The sequence below is a fragment of the Rousettus aegyptiacus genome, unplaced genomic scaffold (assembly GCF_014176215.1).
Source record: "Rousettus aegyptiacus isolate mRouAeg1 unplaced genomic scaffold, mRouAeg1.p scaffold_m13_p_16, whole genome shotgun sequence".
Lineage (NCBI taxonomy): Eukaryota > Metazoa > Chordata > Mammalia > Chiroptera > Pteropodidae > Rousettus > Rousettus aegyptiacus.
Window position 1 is genome coordinate 35,138,884 of NW_023416291.1, and position 24,346 is coordinate 35,163,229.

At 48.9% G+C, this 24,346-nt stretch overlaps 1 protein-coding gene across 1 annotated transcript in view; it reads right to left on the reverse strand.

Moving 5' to 3' along the window:
• Positions 1–4,821: 4,821 nt before the first annotated feature.
• Positions 4,822–24,346, reverse strand: part of ELAVL1 (ELAV like RNA binding protein 1) — a 35,894-nt gene continuing 16,369 nt past the window's right edge. The window contains exons 3-6 of the mRNA XM_016163127.2: positions 19,184–19,287; positions 17,397–17,550; positions 12,396–12,621; positions 4,822–9,772 (exon numbers count right to left, since the gene is read on the reverse strand). Coding sequence (XP_016018613.1) covers positions 9,448–9,772; positions 12,396–12,621; positions 17,397–17,550; positions 19,184–19,287 — 809 coding nt within the window. The 3' untranslated portion in view covers positions 4,822–9,447. The remainder of the gene's footprint in view (positions 9,773–12,395; positions 12,622–17,396; positions 17,551–19,183; positions 19,288–24,346) is intronic.

Sequence of the window (24,346 nt, forward strand, 5' to 3'; positions counted from 1 at the left end):
AACAATCTGTGGTGAAGAATCAGGTTTTGGGTTACGCCTCTTAAGATTTCTATTCTGTTGTGCACGGCCAGGACTCAGCTGAAAGGACACAGAGTGGCCTGAAAAACACCCAATCGGCTTAGACCCTGGACAAGATGGGCCCACTGAGAATGCGCTTGGATGGCGAGACCACGTCAGAAGGCTTTACACCTTCCTGAACACTTCCGCTTGAATCCCGTGCCTCTCTCATCATGTGTAACCTTGAGCAGTGTAGCATGTGCTCTATGAGGACAAGGATGGTGTCCTTTTCATCGATCTTTGTTCTCCAGAGCCATTCAGGAGACTGTTATGGGTTGAAGTGTGTCCCCACAGATTCACATTACCCCCAATGCATCAGAATGTGACCTTATTGGGGATTAGGGTCACTGCACATATAATTAGTTAAGATGAGGTCGCACTGGAGTAAGGAGGGCCCCAAATCAAATAGGACTGGTGTCCTTATAAAAAGGAGAAATTTGGACGCAGACATGCACATAGGGAGGACACCATCTGAAGGTAAAGGCAGAGAGCTGGGTGAGGCTACCAGAATGCGAGATGCTAAATTTCCATTGTTTAAGCTACCCTAGCAAACTAACGCATAGATCCTCAGTTAATGTCTGTTGAAAGAGTGTGTGGACAGACTCGGTATTCTCGTGTGAGTGGTCCCACTTGGCAAGCTGGAGTGCTAAAGGGGGACACCACAGGGGCTGAGGACCCATGATGAGGTCAACTGGTCTACTGCACATATCAAACTCTTGGCAGTTAAGCCCCTAAGATGAGTTTTGTTTTTTAATTCAGGTGAAGTTCACATAACAGAAAATTCACCATTTTAAAGTGAACAATTCAGTGGCTCTTTGTACACTTACAATGTCATATAACTGCCACCTGTATCTAGTTCCAAAACATTTTCGTCCCCCCAAAAGAAGACCTGTCCCTGTTAGCGGTTGCTCCTCATCCCCTTCCACCAGCCCCTGGCAATGACTAATTCACTTTCTATGCAGCCTACCTATTCTGGGCATTTCACATAAATGGAATCACACACTATATAGCCTTTCATGTCTGGCTTTTCTGAGCATCACATTTTCTAGGTTCATCCCTGTCGTAGGGAATGACAGTGCTTCACTCCCTTTTTATGGCTGTGTAATGTTCCAGTATGTAGATGGATCATATTTTGTTTATCTGAAGTTCTTAATAATTTTTGAACAAGGAGCCCCACATTTTCATTTTCCACTGGGCCCCCCAACTTATGTAGTCCATCCTGCTGGCTTCTTCACACTAAATCAAGCAGAGCATAACTTTCCAGGCCAAACAGACAGCTTGCTCAGTCTCCTCCTCCCTGAACTCCACCGGGGGGAACTCAGTGAGGGGCGAGCAATTACCCCCACCCTGTGCTCTGCTTTGGAGAACTTGAGGAGACCTAGTGACGAATCCTGAAGGGGTCTGTTATGGGTTGAACTGAGTCCCCTGAAAAAGATATGTTGATGTCCTAAGGCCCAGGACCACTGAAAGTGACCTTCTTTGGAGACAGAGTCTTTAGAAAGGTGATCAAGACCCCAAATCGACTGGGGTCATAAAAATGGAAAATGTAGACAGAGAAGGACATGCACAGAGGGGAGACGACGATGTGAGGAGACAGGGAGAACATGGCCATGTGACGGGAGGTGCATCCTGAAGCCAGAGAATGCTGGCCTTTCCTCTGAGATGCTCAAGGGGTGGATAGGGGTCCCCTAGCCCATCAGGAGCCCACCTGCTGTTACAAAGTGGTGACTTGGAGGGTCTCGGCCTCCTCTTCCCTCTGTCCTCTGCCTCCTCACCCTCCCTGACACGCTGCTCATGCCTTCCAGTCTGACTCTTGGATTTTTAAAGATATAACCTGCACTGGGCATGGGAGTGGGGCGGGGCAGCAGTTAAAAGAGCCTGAAAAGGGGAAGAGACTGCTTTCCACACAGCATCTCTTTAAATTTAAAACATTTAAGACTACATCTTTGTGTGCAATTTTAAACCAAAGGGTTTAAAAATAGCTTGCTAAACACTGAGATTTTATTTCTTTTTCTTCTGTCACGGAAGCAGATGAGTGGAATGTTTTAGGATTTTAAAAAAATTACAAAAAAAAAAAAAGAAAGAAAAAAGAAATCAGAAGGCTTTTTACAAAGCATAAAGTTGTGCTCATTCTTCTGTATGTCCGGGCCCCAGACGCCTCATCTTCCTCCTGATTTTATTCTCACTCTCCCTGCAGTGCTCGGACCTTGCTACCTCCCTCTTTGACACATCTCTAAGATTCTCGTACTTACTACTTTCTATTTTTACCTTGGAACAGTTGAGTTGTGGTCAATTTTCTCATTTCACCCCTGCCCCCTTCTCCATCAGAGCACACACACCATCGCCAGATGTCCTGTGCAAATCCACTGAAATGGCGTTGTCCCCTCCCAGCCCCGGGCCAGTCCACACAACCAGTGAGAGATGACAGCCCAAGAGGTGGAATTTAAGCAGAGGGGACAATCGAAGGGGCAAGGACCTGGCATTCAAGGAAGTGAACATCAGGCTCCCTTCACAGCACTGAGTGGCCTGTTTTCCAGCTGTCTCAGCTCCAGCGTATCATCTGTGAAATGGGTATGGGAATAATAGATACTCCAACGCCTTCCTCGTGGGGCGGATGTGCCCACCATGTGCAGAAAGGTACTGCGTAAAGCCCGCAGCATGGCTCACAGCTGACAGCAGCTATCATTTTTCACCATTACCTCCAGCTCCTTGCAACTCCCTCCAGTTAACTGCTGTCACTTTCGCCTGCTGGGGCCCCTTGCTGCCCCTTGCTGCCCAACACGCCTCAGCACTCAGTATACCCATGCGTGGAGTGGGGGGTCTTTGGTCTGTTCCTTTGGACCCCTGGGTGAAATAAAATGTGCTCACCACCACCAAGACAAGTGGGCAAAGCACTCTGCAACTTGGGACAAATGCTCCTTGGCCAGCTTTAATTCTGCAGGACTCAGTGTGGCTTCCCAATGCTGGTGGGCTGGGAAGCCTGGGCTGCCGCTTGTCAGAGGCTGGCCCATTCCACCACTGTCCTGCTCGGTGGGGGCTCCAGGGCCAGGGGCAAAGGATAAGTGGTCCATTCACCAAGCCCCTCAGAGCCCAGTGAGAAACACTCACGTTACGACTCAGTCTTGCTTATCGCTAAACACAGACTGCGGTTCTCTGAGATGACACTGGCCATCATGATTTTCTCCCTTCTCTTCCAGAAATTCTATCAAATTGTGCAAAGAAATTATTGAGGTTAAATGAACAAAAACCTAAAGACAAAGGGATGCAGGCATCAGGCCCTCAGAGCCTCAACCTTGATCAGAACATGAAAGCAGCTGGCGCTGAGGCAGTCTGGTGGCAAGGGTTCCATTGCCTGGCACCTGGGGCTCAGCCTCTCACCTCTGGGGTGAGGGGGAGCCAGAAGCCGTCCCTGGCACCAGAGGTGGAGATGGGGGTGGCAAGGCTTTGTTAAAACACAGCCCCACTCAGGGCTCCATTAAACCTCTTGCTTCTCGAGTGGTCCTTGGACTGGGGGTATCGCTGGGGCTCATCAGGAATGCAGGCTCTCGGGCTCACCCCCACACTGCCCAATGTGAATCTGCCTTTTAACAGGGCCCCTGGGGGAGGAGGGTGCACTACAGTCTGATAAGTCCTGCTCTCTGTCGCATTGGGAAGGGCCAAAAGCCTGGTGGTCCCTTCTTCTCAGTGAACAGCTGCACACGATGCCTGGGACTGTTCACGCCCAAGGAGTTGCCCAAGACCCCAGGAGCCCGTGCTGGAGACCCTGCACTGGCCTCTGGGTCTGAGCATACGAAGAACACTCCTGAAACTATCTCCTGCTGGAGTGCGGGCCTTCTTCCCCAGGTGCTGCATGCCTGCCCACCGTGACAGGCACAGGCTGGATATTCTGAGGCCTCCCCAGAACCCATGGGGCTGTTCAGCCACATCTGGAAAAGAGGGAGATGAACCCAGAACTACAGGAGACACACACACAAAAGAAACAACAGTGACCTTAGAGAAGGCTATGTGCGTGCCTGATGGAGCGGCCCATCAGCGGGTTTCGTTGGAGCCCACCAGCCGTAGGGGAGCGTGGAGGCTGCTGCTCTGCTGACTCCAACCTTCCTTCTGGATGTTTCTCAGATTCGGAGTGGCATGGCAAGTGCAGTACCTACTTGATCTGTTTTCCTTTTCAGAGTATCCTAGGGGGCGGTGTTATAGACCCCATTTCACAGTCGGGGGCACTAGGCGTGGTGAGTCAGTGCCTTGTCTGCATTGCACACTGGGGAGCAGGCAGAGCCAAGGTTCAAACCTAAGACTCTGACCCTTAGGCCCTTGTGCTTGTCCTGTCTCCAGGTTAGAATTCACTTTCCTATCACCAAAGGAGATCAGTGTTAGAAGAGACTCAGCATGGCCACAGGTTTCAGGAATGGGGAGCAAACAAACAGGAAACACCCAGGGACAAGACACAGGAGGCCCAAGAACATTTGAAGCTGGAGATGAGGGGCCTCTTGGTATCTGAGGGGAGGAAGCTGGCTTATGAGTATGTCCAAGGGAGGTGACAACATCTGGGCAGAGGCAGAGGGCCGTGGAAAGCAGGTCACACAGCCCGGTGCCAGGCTGGAGAATTTGAGGGCCTCCTCCCTCCATCCATGGCCTGGCACACACGAAAAGCTAGGCAGTGGGCAGCCCAAGTTTACCTATGAGCAAGTCACCTGCAGCCCTGGCTGGCGCTGTCAGCGTTGGCTGCTTACAAGTTACACACCATCACCCCTACAGCACCACATCTCAATGATCCCACTTCATTTATTACCAAAATATCACAGAATTCCAGTCATAGTTCACATACAGTGTTTAACACAAACCTGATACCTGTGGAAAGAACTAAGTATTGGACAATCAAACGTTTGGAATCGTAACACCCCAAACCATTACCACTCTGTACTCCAAAAATACGCTTTGAGAACTCTGGAAACTGAATTAAAATGTCTACACAGCTATGAACAATTGTTTAATAAAACTTTTTCATGTTTCCATTACATGTAAATATATCAATTTGGCATCTCTATAAAAACTCTGAAAATGGTGCAAAAGTTTCATTCTCTTTGAGAAAGCCATTGACAAAAAATATTCGCACTTCACCAAAATTTTGAAAAATGGTCCTCTTTCAAAGCTTCTTTATTAATCTGAAATCTTCTGGATTATCAAAATCTAGGTTTGCTTTTTTCCTCCTAAAACACTAAAGAACATTTATTCACAAGGATAAAAAGGCAAATGGGGAGACGGAAAACTGAGAAGGGCTTTCCCCCCCTGAAAATTAAAAAAAAAGAAAGAAAGAAAAAAAAGCTAGTTACATAAGCATCCTCAAAATAACACAATGGGATTCATTTTATTGTTGACTTTTGGACAGCAGTGTCATACTTTATTGAAAACAAACCCATGTAAAAACAAAGTTAAAATGAAAAATGGTACCTGAAAAATAAATTATTTTATATAAAACAAATCAATAACTTAAAACACACTAATATACAAAATGTCTACCCATCTACTGTACAACATGGGGACCAGTTAGTGAAGCTCCCCCCACCCCGAGCGAGTCACTGTAAACGGAACATCACATGGTAAAGAGGTGGCCCCAACCAACGGACAAGCCTTCTCTTTCGGTGGAAGTGCAATACAGTCCTCTCACAGTCACTGCTCAGACCATTGGTCAGCCTAACATAGGTCCTGGCGGTGACTTACAAGTAAGTTTTCTTTTTAAAATGACTTAGTGGAAAAACTGAACTATGTTGCTAAAAGGCTGTGGAAAAATATACGATACAATCATTAGAAGTCAGAGGCAAATCAAAAGGTTTAGAACCTGGAACCCTGTCGGAGATCTGGGATTCAGGTTCTGCTGCTGTTGCGAGCAAGGGTCAGTTTATTAGTGCCATTCGACAGAAAGCGCTTGCGACTGCGGCTGCAGCTGGGCTGGAAGGCTGATGGATGGGGGGGGGGGGTGCCTTCGGTCCTGGGAGGGCGGGAAGAATTTCAGGTGGAGGGCTAGAGAGCAGGGTGGGGAAAAAGAGACCCTGAACAGCTTATCCTTATTCTCTTATCCAACCCAGGAAGGCTGCAGAAAGCATGGGGGAAAAAAATTCAAACTGAATCAGATGTGAAATGGAAAAGCTGGGTGATTCTAACTTTGATTTTTCAAGCCCGATGGTGGACTTGGGTCAGTCAATGGCCCTAGTTTGGAGGCCAACGAGAATAAAAGTTATTGCCAATAATTCATCTACTTGTCTGATCCAGCAGGGACCTCCCAGCTGCCAGCTCAGAGGAGCCGGCTCCTGTAGCAGCATGGTGCAGACCCTGGACGCTGGGTTTCCAGCACTAACACCAAGTGCAGACTCTCGAAGGTTAAGGCAGCTGCCCTTGGCAAGGGCAAGACTCTCGCTTTCTGAACAAAGAAGGCGGAGCCCACCCAGCACCATCTGCCTATGGACGGGAATCCCAGTCACAGGAAGTGCAAGGAGAGGCACAGCCAGCACAGAAAACCGCAGCCTGGCACATTATATCAAAAAGCTAAAGAAAGGCAAAGCCAAGGGCAAAAAATGGATAACTCAGCCAGAACCAAGTTTGCAGGATGGAGCTGCTTAGCAAACAACTGTTAGGGGAAGTTACACAGGCCAAAATAGAGTTCAAGCTAAGCCTCTTTGGTATTTATGTACCAAACCAAACTTCTGATAAATTATCTTTACTTACTCTTAATTCATTTCCATCAAAATTCCCAAATAAAAGGAGAGCACTTATTTCGTGAAATACAAATATGATTGATCTGTGTAAAAATTTTTTAAAAAACTTTTTTTTTTCTTTTTTGGCTTGTGACTTCTAAAAAATGTGATCTTCCTTTTGCAAACAAGCCTAGAGAATATGTAATGAACTTTTCAGACACAGGGCCAGGATCTGGTACCTCGATGAGAATGACAATTGCTTTTCAGGAGGAACATGTCAAAAGTGGAACCCTTCCACACACCTGTAAATTGAAACTCCCAAAGAAACACACTGAGGTTTTTAGCTAGAAGGCTGTTCAGAGAGTGGCGACCACATAATACAAGAATTTTACTCAACTGTGAAACCTGAGGTGACTTTCAAAGTCTCATGTGTACTTTACATTTCTTTCTCATCTGGGCCAGCATCAGAATAATCAATCTGGTTCAAATCAAAAGGAAGAGGAGAAAGAAGCTGTAGTGCTGGCTGCAAGCCCACCGTCACTTCAGTTTACACTTATGACAGAATCCACATAAGAAAGCGAGCACTAGCGAGGGCTGACAGGACGGTGTGTCAATGAGATTTAAGGATCGGTTTCGGAACCAGGCATCTCATCTCTGAGAAGATGCTGGCCTGAGGCTGCACAACCTGTCAGGCATATTTTTCCAGAAAAGCATCCCAGTCCCAGGGTGAAGAGCACTCTGGGGTGACAGAGTGGAAACCTTTGTGTTCTGGGTTTTAGGAGGAGGCACGTAAGCTGGCTTTGACTTAGGCTCTGGAAGCTTCTGCTGGAAGGAGGTGGTCCTCCATGGCACAGGCCAATTCATGAGACAAGGCCTCAAGGTATGAACTTGGCCTCTTGTGGAAAAAAAACGTGGCAACACCTTAAATTTGGGAGGATAATGCACGCAGCTGGCAGCCCCTCAACAAAGTACGAGGGTAACAGGGAAGGGACAAGCCGTCTCAGATTTTTCAAGGGCTTCTCAGAACACTGATCTGCTCCAAAGAAGGCTGTACCTATTGGCCATATTTTCCCATTTAAATAAATAAATAGATAAATAGATAAATAATGCCGCAATTCCATGATATTGGTAACTAAAAAACAGCCTATTGTTACATATTTTAATCTCATGTCAAGGTTAAAAACTGCTGGTACTAAGTTATCCTGTTTTTCATTCTCTCTGTACACTAGTTATTTATAAAAACCAGACCACGCTCCTGAGGAGCCTCCTGGAGGTCTGACCCTGGCTACTTCTCAGGCCCTCACGGACTCTCCCTACCGGCTCCCCATTTAAAAAAACACCATCTGTGACTGCACATTCCTGCGTCACAGATTTGTAAATGCTTTGTCTTGAGGCAAATATTTGTTTTAAGATCTTATACATCCTCCCTGAATGCTGGGCCATCTGTACCTCACCTAGCCAAAAAGAAAGAAAAGGTAAAATAAAAAACAAAACAAAATTCGAGCAAAACAAAATCAAATTTAATGGTCTTAAATGCAAAAGTAAAAACAAACAAAAAACACAAAAAAGCAAAAGAAAATTAACAGAACAACCCAAAATGTCAAGGCAGTTATGAAGAGAACTTTGAGGGTTAATCTTTAAAACTACAAATCAAAGTTTTTTTTTTTTTTTTTTTTGGTTAATAGATAACTGGCAAGAAGTACTTTTCTGCTGAGTGTTCATACGAAAGCAAAATTTCAAAACAAAATCTGACTAAAATAGAAAAAAGTCTAGCGCTCACGAGAAGGGATGCGAGAAATACAATGCTCAAATGTTTATGTGTTATTAAAAAATAGAGCTATCTTACGCATTCGAGCTCTGTTAAATGCTCTTGGAGACAGGAGAAATGATTGTGAACAACAGTATCCGAAGTGTGGGGCCCCGTGCATGCCACGTATGAACAGGGATTTGGGATGTCAGAGTAGCAACACATCTTCAGGCGTCCCTGGAGCTTAGATCTCACTTGGGAATATATGGAGTTTCCCTGAAACTCTTTGGTCCATTCCCATTGGCGCCTGGGCTTACGAAACACGTTCGTATCCTCCTCGGGAGGGCCCGGCCCAGTGTGTGCCCCCCTCCTGTGTGGTGGCCCACATCGAATGGCCCGAGGGCACTGCCAGGACCACTCGGCAGAGCCTGGGGCTGAGTGTGCAGGAGGTGGCAAATGGACCTGCTTGGGGAGGCAATATCATGTCAACCAAAGCAGAAATCACTTAAAATGTTGAAGTGGTTGAGAAAATGCACACTCAGCATCTGTCTAACATATTTAGTTTAAAAACAAAAACTAAAAGGTCATTTCTTTTTTTTATCCAGTTTGTGGCGACACCGGATGAAACGAGTGTTAGACAGTCTCAGAAGTTAAAGCATGCTTCAGTTTCACCACCCCCCGAGGGACTGGCTAGTCAACGCAGTCTACTTAGATTTCTGTTTAATATATATTTAAAGGAAATAACTTAAGAAACTTAAAATTGGTCTAACATTGTGGGATTTCAAACATTTGAACATGTCGGTTGCATCCCAGAGTATAAAAACCTTTTCACTTCTCATTTAGACTAAGACAAACACTTGTGAAAATTGGCGCAAAATGAGTTGTACACTAACAAAAAAGTTTCAACTTCTTCACTCTGAATTATCTATTCCGTACAAAAAAAGCATGAGCGAGTTATTTGTGGGACTTGTTGGTTTTGAAGGAAACCTGTAAGATTTTGTCCCCCAGGCGGTAGCCGTTCAGACTTGCTATGGCCATCGCGGCTTCTTCATAGTTTGTCATGGTCACAAAACCAAAGCCTTTGCACTTGTTGGTGTTGAAGTCGCGAATCACTTTCACATTGGTGACTGCGCCAAAGGGGCCAAACATCTGCCAGAGGATTCCCTCATCGGCATCTTGACCAAGGTTGTAGATGAAGATGCACCAGCCCGAAGACGCGTTGCCTGGGACATTGACACCAGAAAGCCCACTCATGTGATCTACACCCATAGGGGAGAACCTAGCAAACAGAGAGCACAGCATTCAGGTCAAGGTCAAGGTCAGTGTGGGCCAGCACAACACAGGGAGTGGGCGGGGTCAGCTCAGGCCCTTCCCTCTCTTGTCAGCCAGGTATGAGGTGCTCAAGGCTGGCTATCTCCAGTCACAAGCAGAAATTTTTCTAGCCAAAGAGGAATTCAATATGTTGCTGGAGGGAGGAGGTAGACTGAGGAGAAACACTGTCTCTGTAGAGAGTCAGAGCCTCAACGACTTAAAGAGGGATGGCCCATTGGTGGCCTCCAACCAGCAGCTCCCTCTATCCTTCCCACTGTATGGGGGAGGGGAATCCTGTAAGTTATTCCTGTGTGTCCCACATTTTATATGATGAGAGCTTCTCCACATGCCCTGGAGAAAATGCTTTCCTCATACTCTGTATGTGTGTATGTGTGGGAGGGTGGGGGTGGGGTGGGGCAGGGGGGAAGGGGAGAGGGAGAGGTGTGAGGGTGTTGAGGGATGCCTGGATGTTTTTCTCTTCTTTTCCAAATTTCATATTTTCCCCAGGTCATGACCCATCATGTCTAAGGGTTCGGAGCCAAACAGTGACTGGTTACAGGACATCCCTGTGAAGGGCCCCTGCCCGGCACAAGCGAGTTCCTTCCTAGAGCTCTGGGCAGCCTTTCGTTGCTGGCTCATAATGTCCCACAAGGGCCAGGGCCTGAACTGAGCTTTACCAAAAAGGTAGGACCCTTTCCAAAGCAATACTTTTAGTAACATCCAAAGTAAGCCTTCTACCAATGTGTGACTGCTGCAATAAGGATTACGGGGAATGATAAAATTATTATTGAAGACACATAGCCCTCTAGATGGTTCACAATTAAAAAGTCATGGTCTTAGGGTCAATTTAAGAACATGTGAGCATAAAACAGCATCTCTGAAGCCACGTGATACAAAGAGAGAAGTATTACCTGCTCCAAAGTAAAATCAGGCGCCTTCAAGGGCCATTACACAGATGCACTCTCTTGACAGACATGACCCCAGGCAGCGTGACCAGCCCCCAAGACATATTATTGGACATAGTTTTGACTTTGAAAGAAGAATTTTAAACAGACCACACAAGGGTGTCTGAGTTAGTTAAATGACTCAAGTGGCTTGTCAGTGGTCCTGTCTGTATGGAATGACAGTGAGACCACAACAGCATTGAAAGGAGAAAACACACCCAAGTATCTGCATATTAAGCCCAGCAGGTCTCAGTGAGAGCTGGAATGAGGAGGTCTGCCTTTTAAAAGGACCTCATTTCCTCCAAGTTTTGTAGGGTACCAAATATGGGCCTGAATTATTATGTTAATCTAACTCTTTATGTCGCTATTATACTGCAAATAATCTGAGGCAATATTTTACTGCCTTTTACTTACATGATTCTCATTCTTATAAGTTGTTTTTTTCCCCTGCTAATTGGAACTGCGGTTCTTTCATCATGACCATCAGGAAATGCCCCTCAACCCCTACACCATTCTTTTCTCTGATGGCACCTGACCAGCAGTTCTCCTCTGGTCTCCTTTTTCTTTTCTACTCCCCGTTTCTGTGCCCAAGGACCCTTCTCCTCCAGCTTTCCTTGGTTTTCCAGAGCTATCTGTAACTCGGTGAACAATGCCGTTTACACTTCCTATGCGATAGCAGTGAGGTGAACTGTTATCTGACTTCCATAACTGAACTTAGCCCACTTTTGTCCACAAACACTTCCCTTGTCTTTGTCTTTCAACTGAAAGAGCCAGTGTTGAACCTGACCTAGTTGAGGGCTCTGGGTTACTGGGCTGTGGACACGGCACATCGCTAAATGGCCTCTGGGGAGATGTGCACTTTTACCCAACCTCGCTGTTTAAAACAAAGATGGGAAACCTGAAAAGTTACAAAGAAAAACCCTTAACCTCCCTGAGATAAGCCTGGATGCCACATGAGGTTTCCTGTAATTTGTGAAATGCTAACACAGCCAATTTGGGAGTCTAAGTAACGGACTCAAATTGTTTCTGTTCTACTAGATCCTGGCAGCTAGAATCATTTTCAATATGGACTGGCAAAAGAATGTGGAAAAACTATTCACCTCTAGGACAGGACTTTTAAACAGAACGTGTATAGTATTTAGATACCAAAATAACCCCACAAAGTAGGTATATGAGGAAGGGTTGCCCCTTAGGGCTGCTGATCCAATGTCTAAAGTTCCATTTAAAAACTCTAGAAGGTGATCAACTCTCACTTGAGCATACTTAAGGCTGCACCTTTTATCTCATGGTGTGGAATGATATGTTAAATTCGTGACTCCACCCTGCTGTCACTGTCTCTAGAAACTATATGCTGGAGCACTATGCACTCGCTCTCAAGGTAGTTTGCACCATCATTTTGATTCCAATTAAAGATGACAATCAGAGGAAAGACATGGCTTCCACACAGACACCTTTGTGATGGAGGTGGGACATGGAGACATGAAATGACTGAGTGCAACCTTCCGAGGTGATCGGCCTGGCATGCCCTGTGCTTTCCAGTGTGTGTGGTAACCCAGCCAGAGGGGCTCTGCACAGCCCTAAAAGCACAGCTGGCAGTGGTGGGAAGAGACTGGGTGGGCAGGTGAGCGCGCTGCCCTCCTCACCCACCTGAATCTCTGTGCCTGGTGATGAACCGGGCCTCCAAACCGTCTAGCTGGCGAGTGGTACAGCTGGGAGAGCAGCGCCACGTTTTTGTTCTGGTTGGGATTAGCTGCGAACTTCACTGTAATGGGCTCGGAGGAACCTGGGGGTTTATGACCATTGAAACTGGTAATTGCCTCTTCTGCTTCCGACCGTTTGTCAAACCGGATAAACGCAACCCCTCTGGACAAACCTTTTTAACAAACCAACAAAAACGGAGTTAGGGGGAAAAAAATGCAAGGATTTTTAAAACTGAAAAGCAAAAGTCAAGTCAGTCACTGTACTGTGGTTCAAAGTGGACGCTTGGTTAATGAGAAAAACAAAAATTAAACCTAAATATGGAAACGAATGAATGAATTAAAAAAATAATGACTAATAAAAAATTAAGGCTTCAGACTTTCTTCTGAGTTTCTTGGTGCCAAAAGATATTTTGGTTGACAGACATCCCAAACAGACACCCCTGAAAACCTATCTCAAAAGAAGCCACATTAGAAGCAATTATATCTTCCATCATTACTTCAACACCAGGTGCCCACTGTAGCATGGGTGCCTGGATGTGCTGGGGGTGGCAACCAGGGTTGGGTCTGAGGAATTCTTCCTGGGCTCTGAGCCCTCCCTCCCATGCCCTGCTAATGCGCCCAAGGACCAGCTGTGTCTCTGAGGGCCTGCAAAGAGCGACAGTGGCCTCATAGCCTCACTGGGCCTTTGCAGCCTCCAACCTTCCTAGCTGGCCTAACAGAGTCCTTGGTTATGTGGTGACAGACTCAGGCTTCTCCTTCATCCCCGGGCGGCGTGGAGTCCCAGTAACCAAGCTTCACCCCTACAGCATTTTCCTGCCGCTATCACCTCCCTCACCACTGTTAAGGTCCTGTGGGTCCCAAACTGCCTTCAAAATCAAGTGAAGCCCCTCCCTCTTTCCCCCAAAACTGCCAGAGGCACACACACCAGTGCTGACAGCCCCCCATAGATGCCTTGGTAAGCGAAAATTCCCTGCCATGGGCTTTGTACCTGGTCCCATTCCTGTGTGGGAAGGGCCAGGGACCCCCCATCACGGCCTCCAACTGCCTCAGGAGGGTACCTTTTCTTGCTACCTAGACCCAGGCAACTGCAGGTAAGCCCTGAGTCCCCTGACAGAGCAAGAACGCGGCCCCGGGACCAGGCTGCCTGAGAGTCAAGCCCAATTGCTGAAGGCAGTGTCTAATCAGGTGGCATAATTGTGAGACCTGTGTAAACCACATGGGAAAGGACTCAGCTGCCCCCACCTCCCATCTGTCCACATTTTGGGTCTGGGGGGACAGTAAGGAGAACTTGGCCCTTGAAGAACTCAAGGAATGAAGTGAGGCTGGGGAGAGAGAACGTGGAGCCCCGGAAGAGCCTGCTTCCTCCTGAGGAGAAAAAACAGGGGGTCAGTGTGAAGGTCTAGTATGGACCAGTGGAGAGGGGATGGCGAGGGCCAGTCTGAGGGTGACATCACTGGGTTGGAGTCATGGGTATAGCTGGTAGGGTGGATGCATCAGATGGCCCTATCCTAGACATTCTTATCTCACCTGCCAGTCATAGGCTGTCACAAGTCTCATTCTCTTCTCTAGACAAAGGCCTTCAGCACTCAGTGAATGATAATTAGCAAATCAGGACAGCCTGGGACTTTGGGCCACTGGCTACGTGAGCACACTGGATGCCCCCCCATTCAGTGCCCATATTCCAGCACCTTTCCTCACCATTTCCTACAGGGCCCCACCAACTGTCCCCACAAAGGGCATGGAGCATGAGTCTCTTGGCTGGACCAGAGGCTACAGAGGGGCGTGGAGAAATTCAGACACATCAAGTGGGGTACTGAAAAGGCAAGAGTCACTGTAAGGCACGGTCACCCTTTCTGGGCCTAGAATCCCTTTTGGGTCTAACTTGCACGTGACACCGTAGGCCCCATTCTAGCCCACAGACGGTACCCAGGGCCCCTCATTGTTTACCACTGTAATACCGTGGACACCCTATGCCAGGCCTCAAAGCACACATCCCAACCTTCCAACTGGGAAGCTCCCCGTGCCAGCCCCCCAACCCTGAGGACAATACCCTGGTGATTGTGTGGCGGCTCCTAGCAACCTCGAGGCTGCCCTTGTTTCCTCCATGGCTCTTTAAATACAAATTTAAAATTCACACAGCCAGAGACACTCACTTAATTTAGTGAGATAAGACCAAACAATTCACATGTGTGCCAGGAAACTCTAAAACCTGAGCTTATTTTTCAAGTTCAGTTCAGAAGAACAACTGAAAACGCTGTTTTTATTCACTCTTAAATGGCACAAACAACAGCTAAGACAGATGGAAAATCTAACTTTAGGCAAATATGACTGAAAGCTGGAGTTGGCTGGCTCCTATAGGACGCTGCTTGCAAGGAGACGGTTTCGTTCTATTTATAAAGAACTCACGATCAAGCAGAGAAGTGTGTGCAAGTGTGGTTTCCCTGTTTGGTTTTGTAAAATGACTTTCAAATAAAAACTGCCCAAGTGCAATGAAGAAAACCCGAGAGAGAGAAAAAGAATGTTATTTAACATGACAGAACATAAATTCACTAAACTACTTGGTGAATGTACACTTTTTGAAGATGGCTGTGTTTTGTTTCCTTTTGTGTTTTTTAGAATTAAGAGCAGAGAGCAATAAATGGCATACTCTCCAGATGAGTAAACTACAAAGTCCACAATTAAAATGGATAAAGGAGCAAAAAAAATTTTTTAATTTTTAAAATTTCTGTCAGCTCAGGATCCCAAGTTTGGTTATGGTTCCTTGAGAGCTTTCCCATTTCTTTAACAATAAAAAACATCTTATATGAAGGCAACCCCAACGTGTGAACCTGTCTGCGACGCCATTCTCCACCCCGGCCTCCCATAGGCTCCCATGGACTCCATGGGGTTCCAGCAAAGGGGCCCTGGGTAGGTGGCCTCCTCTGGAGCATAAGGAAGGGGAACCCACAGCCCTGCAGGCCTCACCTTTCTACTTTAATTCTACACCTGAGGTCAAGAAGCAGGGTTCGGGGAGAGAGCTCCTGCCACCCCCCGCCATCTCCTCACTCTATTCCCTCCACCTCTCCCCTGTTCTGCAAGGATTCCAAGACAGACAGAGGTATGGGCTGGTGGCGTCAGTCCCTTTGCTGAAGTGGCAGAGGCTGGCAGGGAGGCCTGAGACAGACTGAGGGTCCTGTGCACCACCATGAGGTCACGGCTGAGCCTGGAGGCAACCCTGAGGTACCCTTAACACTCTCAGAGCAGAAGCCTTGCAGAGTGAAAGAAGGCAAAATCCCCAGCAAATGCCTGAGGGGAGCTGTCTACGGAAGTGACCTCCCTTCAGGTGGTGGGCACAAAAGCTAGGTGGCAGGGGTTGAGATCTCAAGGTGGATGGGCTCCAATTCCAGAGAGCTGGACAGAGATCAGGAGAGGCAAAGCAGTCATGGTATGATTGAGGAAAACAGGGCCATGGAGGAAGAACGTGGGCTAACACAATTACCCACTCTGGGTCCCCCAGCAGCCCAGATACTCCTATGCAGGTGCGACTGGGCATAAACACGTGCACCGACTGTTGGACCACACCATTCTCTCTCAACTGGCATTTAAAGGTAAGTAACAGGCGCTTTAGAAACCACAGGAAGCTATTCTGGTGTTGGCCAGCAGCGTTTATACCAAGTCAATGGTGTCCTCACCCTGTGTCCCCCTGAGCCCAGAGCAAAGGCGCAGAATGAAAGAGGTGGTATGGGTGGGGCAGGGCCCATGTCCCTCCAGTACAGTCCAGTATTGGAACAGGTGTCTGTGCCAGGCTCCAGGGACACCCAGAGCTCTCATAAAATGCCAGTGTCCTGAGCTTCCAGACAACACTCCGGAAGTCCCTTCTCCTCGGGCCTCTGGCAAGTACAAGCTGTCCATTCCTTTCAAGGCCAGGCCCCAGCAGGTGCCAATCTGAGATTCCAAAGCTGGGGCAGGAGAAGGGAGAGCAGATGATACAGCTATTTGCCCCAAAGCACACAGCTCAGGGGGAGTGTGGGAAAATGTGTGACCTCACCCATCTGCTCTCTGAAGCCTGCTCTACAGAGGGGAGGTAACCTCAGAGCTACGACATCCTATGATCAGTTTTAATACCACAGCCAAGGGGTTGGTGACCTCTGTAATGGAAGAACGTAAAAATCAACTGCAGATAATTCCACTGACATCACTGACCTCCGTGGGCAAAAAGTTCCCTTTCTAGTCTTAAAAGATTCCCAACTCCTGGCGAGAAGTGAGGAGCCCTAAAGTGGGTGTGGCCCATGCCACTCCTCCCCAAAGCCATGCACAAGACTTGGCAGGGCATGTTCCAACTCCAGTACTCAGGCCAGCAAGGCATTCGGGCCACACAGCCAGGCCTGGACCCCAGCCTCCTGCTGCTTGCTTGCTTGCCTGGGGCTGCTTCCAGGGGTGCATGTGGATCATCACCTTGGCTCCATCTAACTGCTTTGTGCAAGGCTCAGAGCCTATGCGGCTAATATCCTGAACGGAAGTGACCTGAGAGGGGCTGGGATGGATGGTCAATGAATTCACTGGCTTTGAGCTCTGTGATCTCTGGATATGCTACCCATGTGGGGCATCTAAATAATCAGAAACAATCACCCTTGTAGCACTGGGCCCATAAAAAATGACTCTGGACTACAAGTAGACTGTCACATTGCACACTGTTTGCCTGCAATTAGAGCAGCAGCAAATCCTTATACCCCATTCATAGGCCAAGCCAGGACATTTGGGTGCCTAAGGGAAGGTGCCAAAATGTCCTGTTTTCACCACATACTGTCAGTCTGACACGGGATCTGCTTTCATGCCACTTTACCACCTCAGCCTCAAAACCGCCAATGTCATCTCATTTTGGTGGAATAACTAATGACATTTAAAATCAAACATGATCTGTCTTTCCTAGAGGAAAACCTCGCTGTGTGTCCAAGGCTCCCAGCCATACCTGTGGTCTGGTCCACAAGGACCCGGGAGTTGATGATGCGCCCAAACCGAGAGAACATGTCCTCTACATCCTTCTGGGTCATGGTCCTGGGGAGCCCGCTGATGTACAAGTTGGCATCTTTGATGACCTCTGAACTTGGGCGAGCATATGACACCTTCAAAACAAAACCGCTTTCCAGGGTTAGGGCAGGTGTGTGGCCAAAGCATCAAGTGAGGGTGTCACATTTGGGATAAGAAAAAGGCAACCTATGGAAGGAGATCAGGCAAATGCTCATCACCTACAGCAGCACATGCTGGCAGCTCCCCACAGGCCGGGCAGTGAGGTGACTCCGGCAGCATTTTCTCACCTGGCCCTCACATCCCAGTGTGAGAAACATTATTTCTGTTTTACAAAATGATGATGACTAAGGGCCTACAGCTGGTTGGTGGCAGGGCAGGGACCCAACCCTGCTGCCTGTCCTCCTACCACAGCCTATGCTTCTCTGGACGATGAGCCAGGCTAGGAACAAAACCAGGTCCCACCTGTGAGGAGCTCAAGGGCTGGTGCACAAGAAAGCGGAGTGCTGCTGGGTTTGACACCAACAGGCAAGCTTGCCCAGGAGCCCAGATGGGGCCCACGAGTGCTGGCAGAGCCCTGGGTTCCACACGCAACTGTTCAATACTAAATGATTCCAGGCCATTTGGGCTCATGTTTTGCACACTCAAAGCCTGAAAGGAACTTTTGCAGTGGCTTAGATAAAATGGCACTATGCGTGCGCTAGAGGTGGTGAGGGGAAGCTACAGGGACTGATGAAAAGGGAAGGTCTGTGGTGCTTTCCCAGGTCGAGGTGACAGCTGTATGGACCCTTCAGGCCAGAAAGAGGCACAAGACCAAGGCCACACTACTATTGGGAAGGCCATCTGGGAGGAAGCCCTTCTGCCCACAAAGAAGCAATCTAAGGAATGGGACTCAGTCACACTTGAGAGTCAGGATTGGGTCAGGAGGCTGGGAGATGGAGGGGGAGAAAGCAAGAGAACCACGTGCTCTAGAACGTGGGGACTGGGACCTGTGCAGAACTTTCTCTCTGAGGGTCACAAAACTGATGTGATGAGGAGCCTGAGATCATAACATAGATGCAAACATGACCTCTTGGTGTCATCGGGTAACATGAGAGCATGACAATGGGTATGTTCTCACCACAATGCTCAGGCCTGCCAGGAAGGGCAGGTGGTTCTGTGTGCCAAGAACACATAGCTCTATGAGGCTCCATGAGGGCCCGAAATTTGTTTAATCTGTTCACTGTCTGGAACTCAGTAGGTGCTCAATGAATGCTGGATGAACTGGCTATGAGGAGGCAGGAAGGGCACCGTTGCCGCCGCCACTGCAATAAGCCAGGAGCAAGCAGGAGGGCAGGACGTGGGAATGGGGGCTGCATGAGGATGGGAATGTCATATCAGGTAGATGAGATAGGCAGGGGGCCTGCGGAGGAGGCTACTTACAAGCCAGTGCACCTAGCGACACCCTGTGCCAGGGAGGGGGTTGCCTCTGTGTATGTGCCCTTCATGGGAACCCTCCTTTTACTGATGGGGCTGAGGAAAGCCATGAGCCATGGTATATGGCCTAGGACAGTCACCACCCAATACACATCTGACTTGCAATGCCTCAACTCTGAGCAGACAGGAGGCTCTCCAGATGCCCCGGAAGTACAGCGTGCTAACGGTGCCCTTGACAGTGACGGTGAAATAAGGGGGGCTTGACACACACTGCCAGGGACAGGAAAGAAGGAGGGGGTGCTCACCACTCTTTACCTTAATGGTTTTGGACTGGAGCCGCAGGCCATTCAATGTGTTTATTGCTCTCTCCGCATCCTTTGCAGTCACGTAGTTCACAAAGCCATAGCCCAAGCTGTGTCCTGTGGGAGAACACACACACACTAGTAAATCAACTGAGAGAGACCAAGAGAGAGCCAGGGCATATGAACAGAGCTGTCTGACTGGGCTCAAAAGGACACGGTCCAAGGCAGAAAATACACGGGAACTAGGGTCTCAGAGAAGTGGCGTTAGAGATCGATGGTTATAATCTATATGAATGGTTTTTTACTTATATTTCTTTGAAAACTTGTAGATTTTCTGCAAAGAACAAATGTTACTTATAATTAAAAAGTTATTTAAAAAGAAGCCTGCTGACTACATCTGGGGAAGCCATCACCAAAGCAATAACAATGATTGGTCCCACTGGTGGCAGCCACTGTGAAGGTTCTGAGGGGCCTGGGTCTGGGAAAGGGGGGATGATGGTCACGAGTGGCACACAGGTGGATGGAGATAACTGATGACCACCAGCAGCTATCTGCGTCCAGGTGTTTCTCCACTTCAGTCCCCAACGCTTGAAGGCTTGCTAGGCTCTGGCGCCACCCAGCGTCAGTTCCCCTTACTTTCTTCAACCTGTGACCCAGCTGGGAAGCAAGCACAAGGAGAGGCTGACACCGCCAGGCAGCCCCATCCCCCATCCTCCCTTCCCAGCCCTTGCCCCCGGCTGAGCTGCCAGGGCCCCCATCAGCAGTAGCTTCCACTGTGATGGCAGCATCAGCTGAAGTCTGGGGGAGTCGTAAAGGATGCAAAAACTCAAGTTATTCCCAAAGAAAATCAACGTAGCATATCCCTACCCTTCCTTTGTGAAAGTTTTAGGAGTAATGGAAGCAACCAACAACTGGATACCCAGGAGGGACTTGACATAGCAGATGAAGGGCTGCGGGTTCCCAAAAGGCCAGAGAGGCGCAAAGGCTGAGGGTGAGATGTGGGGGGAGCCTGACGCCACCAGCGCAGAGGAAGAACCACCAATGTGCCTGTGTCTGAGCCAGGCACGTGCCATGACAGGGGTACCTGTGCATGCCAGGCACTGCTCTGGGCAGAGACAGAGCTGTGCGTGAGACAAAGGCCCACCCTCACCAAACTTTGCTACGCTCCTCCCATTGATGGAGGGTGACAGTGAGCAGATAAAAAACATGATCAGGCCTTGAGCCACATGAAGGCTCATTGAGCCCACAGTGCCAGGGGAACCCAGGTCCATCTCAGTGATAATGAGACCTAGAACCAGGCAGATAGCCTAACCCAGTTCTGCCACTTTAAAAAACAAAAACAAAACAACCACTAATCTTTACTTTTTAAATTTAAAGAAAAATTATGAAGACAGTACAGAGTTCCCAGACACTGTTTCCCATTAGAACCATCTTACACTAGGATGGATGGAATGTTTGTTACAGGTCATAAACCAGTAGTGACACATTAACTGCAGTCCACATTTGATTTCAATTCCCTTAGTTTGCTCCTAATGTTCTTTTCTGTCCCAGGATGCCGTCCAGGATCCCATGTGACACTTCATCATTAGTCAACTTAGGTTACTCTTGACTGGGACAGTTACTCGGGCTTTCCTTGCTCATAATGACCTTGACAGTTTCCTTGCTTATAATGACCTTGACAGGGATGTAGTAGAATCCTCCTCACTCTGGGTCTGTCAGGTGTTTTTTCTCATGGTTGGGTTGGGGTTGTGAGTTTTGGGAGAAAGATCACAGAGTGTCGTGCCCTTCTCATGACAATGTATCGGGGGTGCATGCTGTAATGTGACTTATCACTGGTGATGTTGACCCGGATCCCCTGGCCAAGGAAGCTGGTTTGGCAGGTTTCTTCTCCACTGTAAGGTCACTGCCTGCCCCTCCTCTCCATACTGTAAAGGAAGTCACAGTACAGCCCACACTTATGGAGTACCTGGAGGAATTCCACCCTCCCTCCCTCAGGGCAGAGTAGCAATATAAATTATTTGCAATTCTGTGTGGCCACTTTCATTTTTGAAGAAACAAAAACAAAACCTGACCCTCTAGAACCATATTTCTGACAAAACCCACAGGTCTCAGAAACTTAGCTCCTGAACCCTCTGGACAGTAAGAACACCAGGGAGCAGGGTTGTGGGGCCCAGGCCCATCTAGCAGGAGTCACTCACAGCTCAGAAAACTATGATCAGCTCCAGTTGGGGATTTAAAGGTTCGTGTAAATAGTCCAGACCACAAATGTGAGAGCTAAAAATGCAGGTCTGTGGTATAGATTTCTGACCAAACTCCAGCCTGGCTGGGATTTTTATCCCCAAACACCTGCTCCTCAACCCCACTCCATCCATCCCTCACTGTGCTCACACCAAGTAGCCCAGCCTCTTACGGGCCCCTCCGCCTTTATCTAATGGCACCATCTGCATTCAGGTCTTGTCTTTCTGCTCCTCCCATAGGGCCAATCCCAACCCTGGGCCCCCCTCTTCTTGGCTGCTGGTGCCTCAGGTCGCCTAAACATTGCTGGAAAAGTCGGACCCTCAAGAGGACTAACTCCAAGCCATTCCTGTATCTTCAGCTGTAGCTGGCTCAGCTATAAACATGGGTATTGCCCTGTCCCAGCGCCCAGTGGCCTTAGATGGCTCCCCGATGTGGTCACCAAGGCCATCCATGACCCTCAGGTGCCATACCAGTTTCAAGATGCAGCTCTTTGAGCTCTCTGCAGTGCCTTGTGCTGACCAGCTTGAGGTGCCGCCTCCTCCAGGATGTGACAACAATGCCAGGCTTTCTTTCTCCCCAGCTGTCCCTCCTTAGGCTTGTCCTCTGTTCATTTCACGAAGATGGTCCCCAGGGTTCTGCCTTTGTTCTTTGTTTCTGTCATACTCTTTCTGGGTGGCCTCTTTGACCACTTTGGGTGCCCGCACCTGCCAATGCACCTAGGAAGCTGCATACCTCAGATGGCCACTGCCTCCCTTCCCTGGTCCTGCCCTCACTCCCGTCTTCAATCACCCACGTGTGTTAACGGAGTACCTGGTATGTGTCAGACTCTGGGCCAGGCTGGCCAGGGGGTTTGATGATGATCACAAAGGAGGAAGTTCCTACCTTAATGAAATTCACATTCCAGTGGGTAAATTGGAAAACAAACCAGCATGAAAGGAACGAACAAAGACATTGCACAGGTGCTACAAGGAGAATCCTGTGGTGTGAGAGAGATGCACGGGATGGGCCCACAGTACGGCCAGAAGCACCCTTTGAGGTGAAATCTGAAGCAAGACCTCGAAATGGCTGGGGGCGCGCATTCCAGAGAGAAGAGCAAGCACCAAGTCTCTGAGGCAGAGATGTCTGGTATATTCCAGGAAATTAAAGGCAGCCAGCACGGCTGAACAAAATGAGATGTGGGAATGGGCCAGAGATGGCTGCTGGGTAGAGAGCGGCCATGCCCCTGTGGGTGTCTGTGAGCTTGACCAGGTGAGACGAGGGCGGTATGCATCTGAGAGGTGCAGGTGGAAGGAAGACCCACTGAGAAGACCTGTGGATGGGCTGATGCAGGAAGGAGCCCTGGGGGTGGAGGGGTGGGGTGTAAAGCACCAGGGAGAGCTCCCCTGCAAGGACGGCTGGTTGGGCCTTCTGGGGGCTAGGGCTGTGGGTGGGAATCTCTGCATACTTCCATCCCTGGGACTGGCTTTGTCTCCTCAGTCTGTTCTACCTTATCCGGTGGGCACTTGTTTGCAGCAGGACAGAAGGCAGGGGAGGGGGGAAACAAGGGGAGCCCTGGCTTTGACCCCGCTGATGAGGCTGTGGACCAATGTACTTAACACAGGCCTGAGCACTGCCTCCACCCTCTCCTTTACTGTAGACCAATCACTCTTGGTTTTGGCTGCCCATAAGGATCACCAGGGTGGCTTCCAAACAAGACCACTGCTCAGGCCACCTCCCAGAGCAACGACATGGAATGGGGGTAGGGTGGCTTCAGTAGTTCTGAAAGCTCTCCAGGATTCCAACATGCCCAGGTTGAGAGCTGATGTTGGAAGTGCAGGTGGGGAGCCCCAGAAAGCGGGGATCCTCGCAATTATACGAGGAGTCTAGGTGCCTAGGGGAAGATCCTCACTTCCCAAAGAGCCCCTAAATTTCTGTTTCTCTAAGAAGGTCTACGAGTCATCCAGATAATGACACAGCTCCCAAGGACCCTCCACAGCCTGGGGACCCAGGATGTTGGGCAGGCGTGAGGACCTACACTTGCAAGCTCCTTACAAGTGACTCTCCTGCCTCCTAGGGCCAGTGAATCTGCTAGATTCCGTGCTGCGAAGGCAGGTCAAGTGTTGTCCCTTCGGCCTTTAGGGTGACAGAACACCAGCTCCGAGTGAGGAAAGCCCGAGGTCTGGTAGGGAGCAGGGGTGCTCGGTGGCAGAGCTCAGCAGGACAAGGATCCTGCACGGGCTGCTGGGGTTTGAGGAGGGCAGGGCCTGCCTGGAGTTCAGGGCTGGGATGCAGGGGCCACCAGAGCCCCCAGAGGGGAGATGTGGTAAAGAGAGGAGGGAGTGAAAGATGAGGGAAAGAAAGAGAAAGGAAGAAGGGACAGGAATAAAGCATTAAATAAACCCTGAGTCTGAGGTCAAGAGATGTCCCGAAGGCCAGCAACCCCGCCAGTTCTCACATCCCCAAATTGTAAGAAGCATGTTCCCACTGCCATTCTGGCCACAGGCCAGTGATTTTCAGCTCTGATCTCTAACTTACCAGCAGTCCCAGCACTGCTCTTCCCCTAGGAAGGTTAAACCACAGATGTTCAAACACCTGGCCTGGCTGATTCAGTGGGCCTGGGTGGAGCCTGAGACTTGGGGTTCTCCCCAGTGTAGTCAGGTGCTGCTGCCAGTCAGGGGCCAGTGCCCCATGAGCCACTGCCTGGAGGAAAGTAAGGCTGCCTCCGTGATGGGCAACCCCTGGCCAGTGTTCTTCCATTTCCAAACCTATTTCCTCTCTCTAGGCAAGGGTTAAAACCAAGAGACAATTCCATAGCATTTCATCTTATGTTTGCAGACCAGAGCTGCCAGATATCCTGTTTTAAACTCTCAGTGCTTCTCAAATTGACATGGGGTGCATGGCTGAGGGAGGTGAGCGCAGTGTGGACAAGGCTTCCCCTCCAACATGAGTGGGTGGGTGC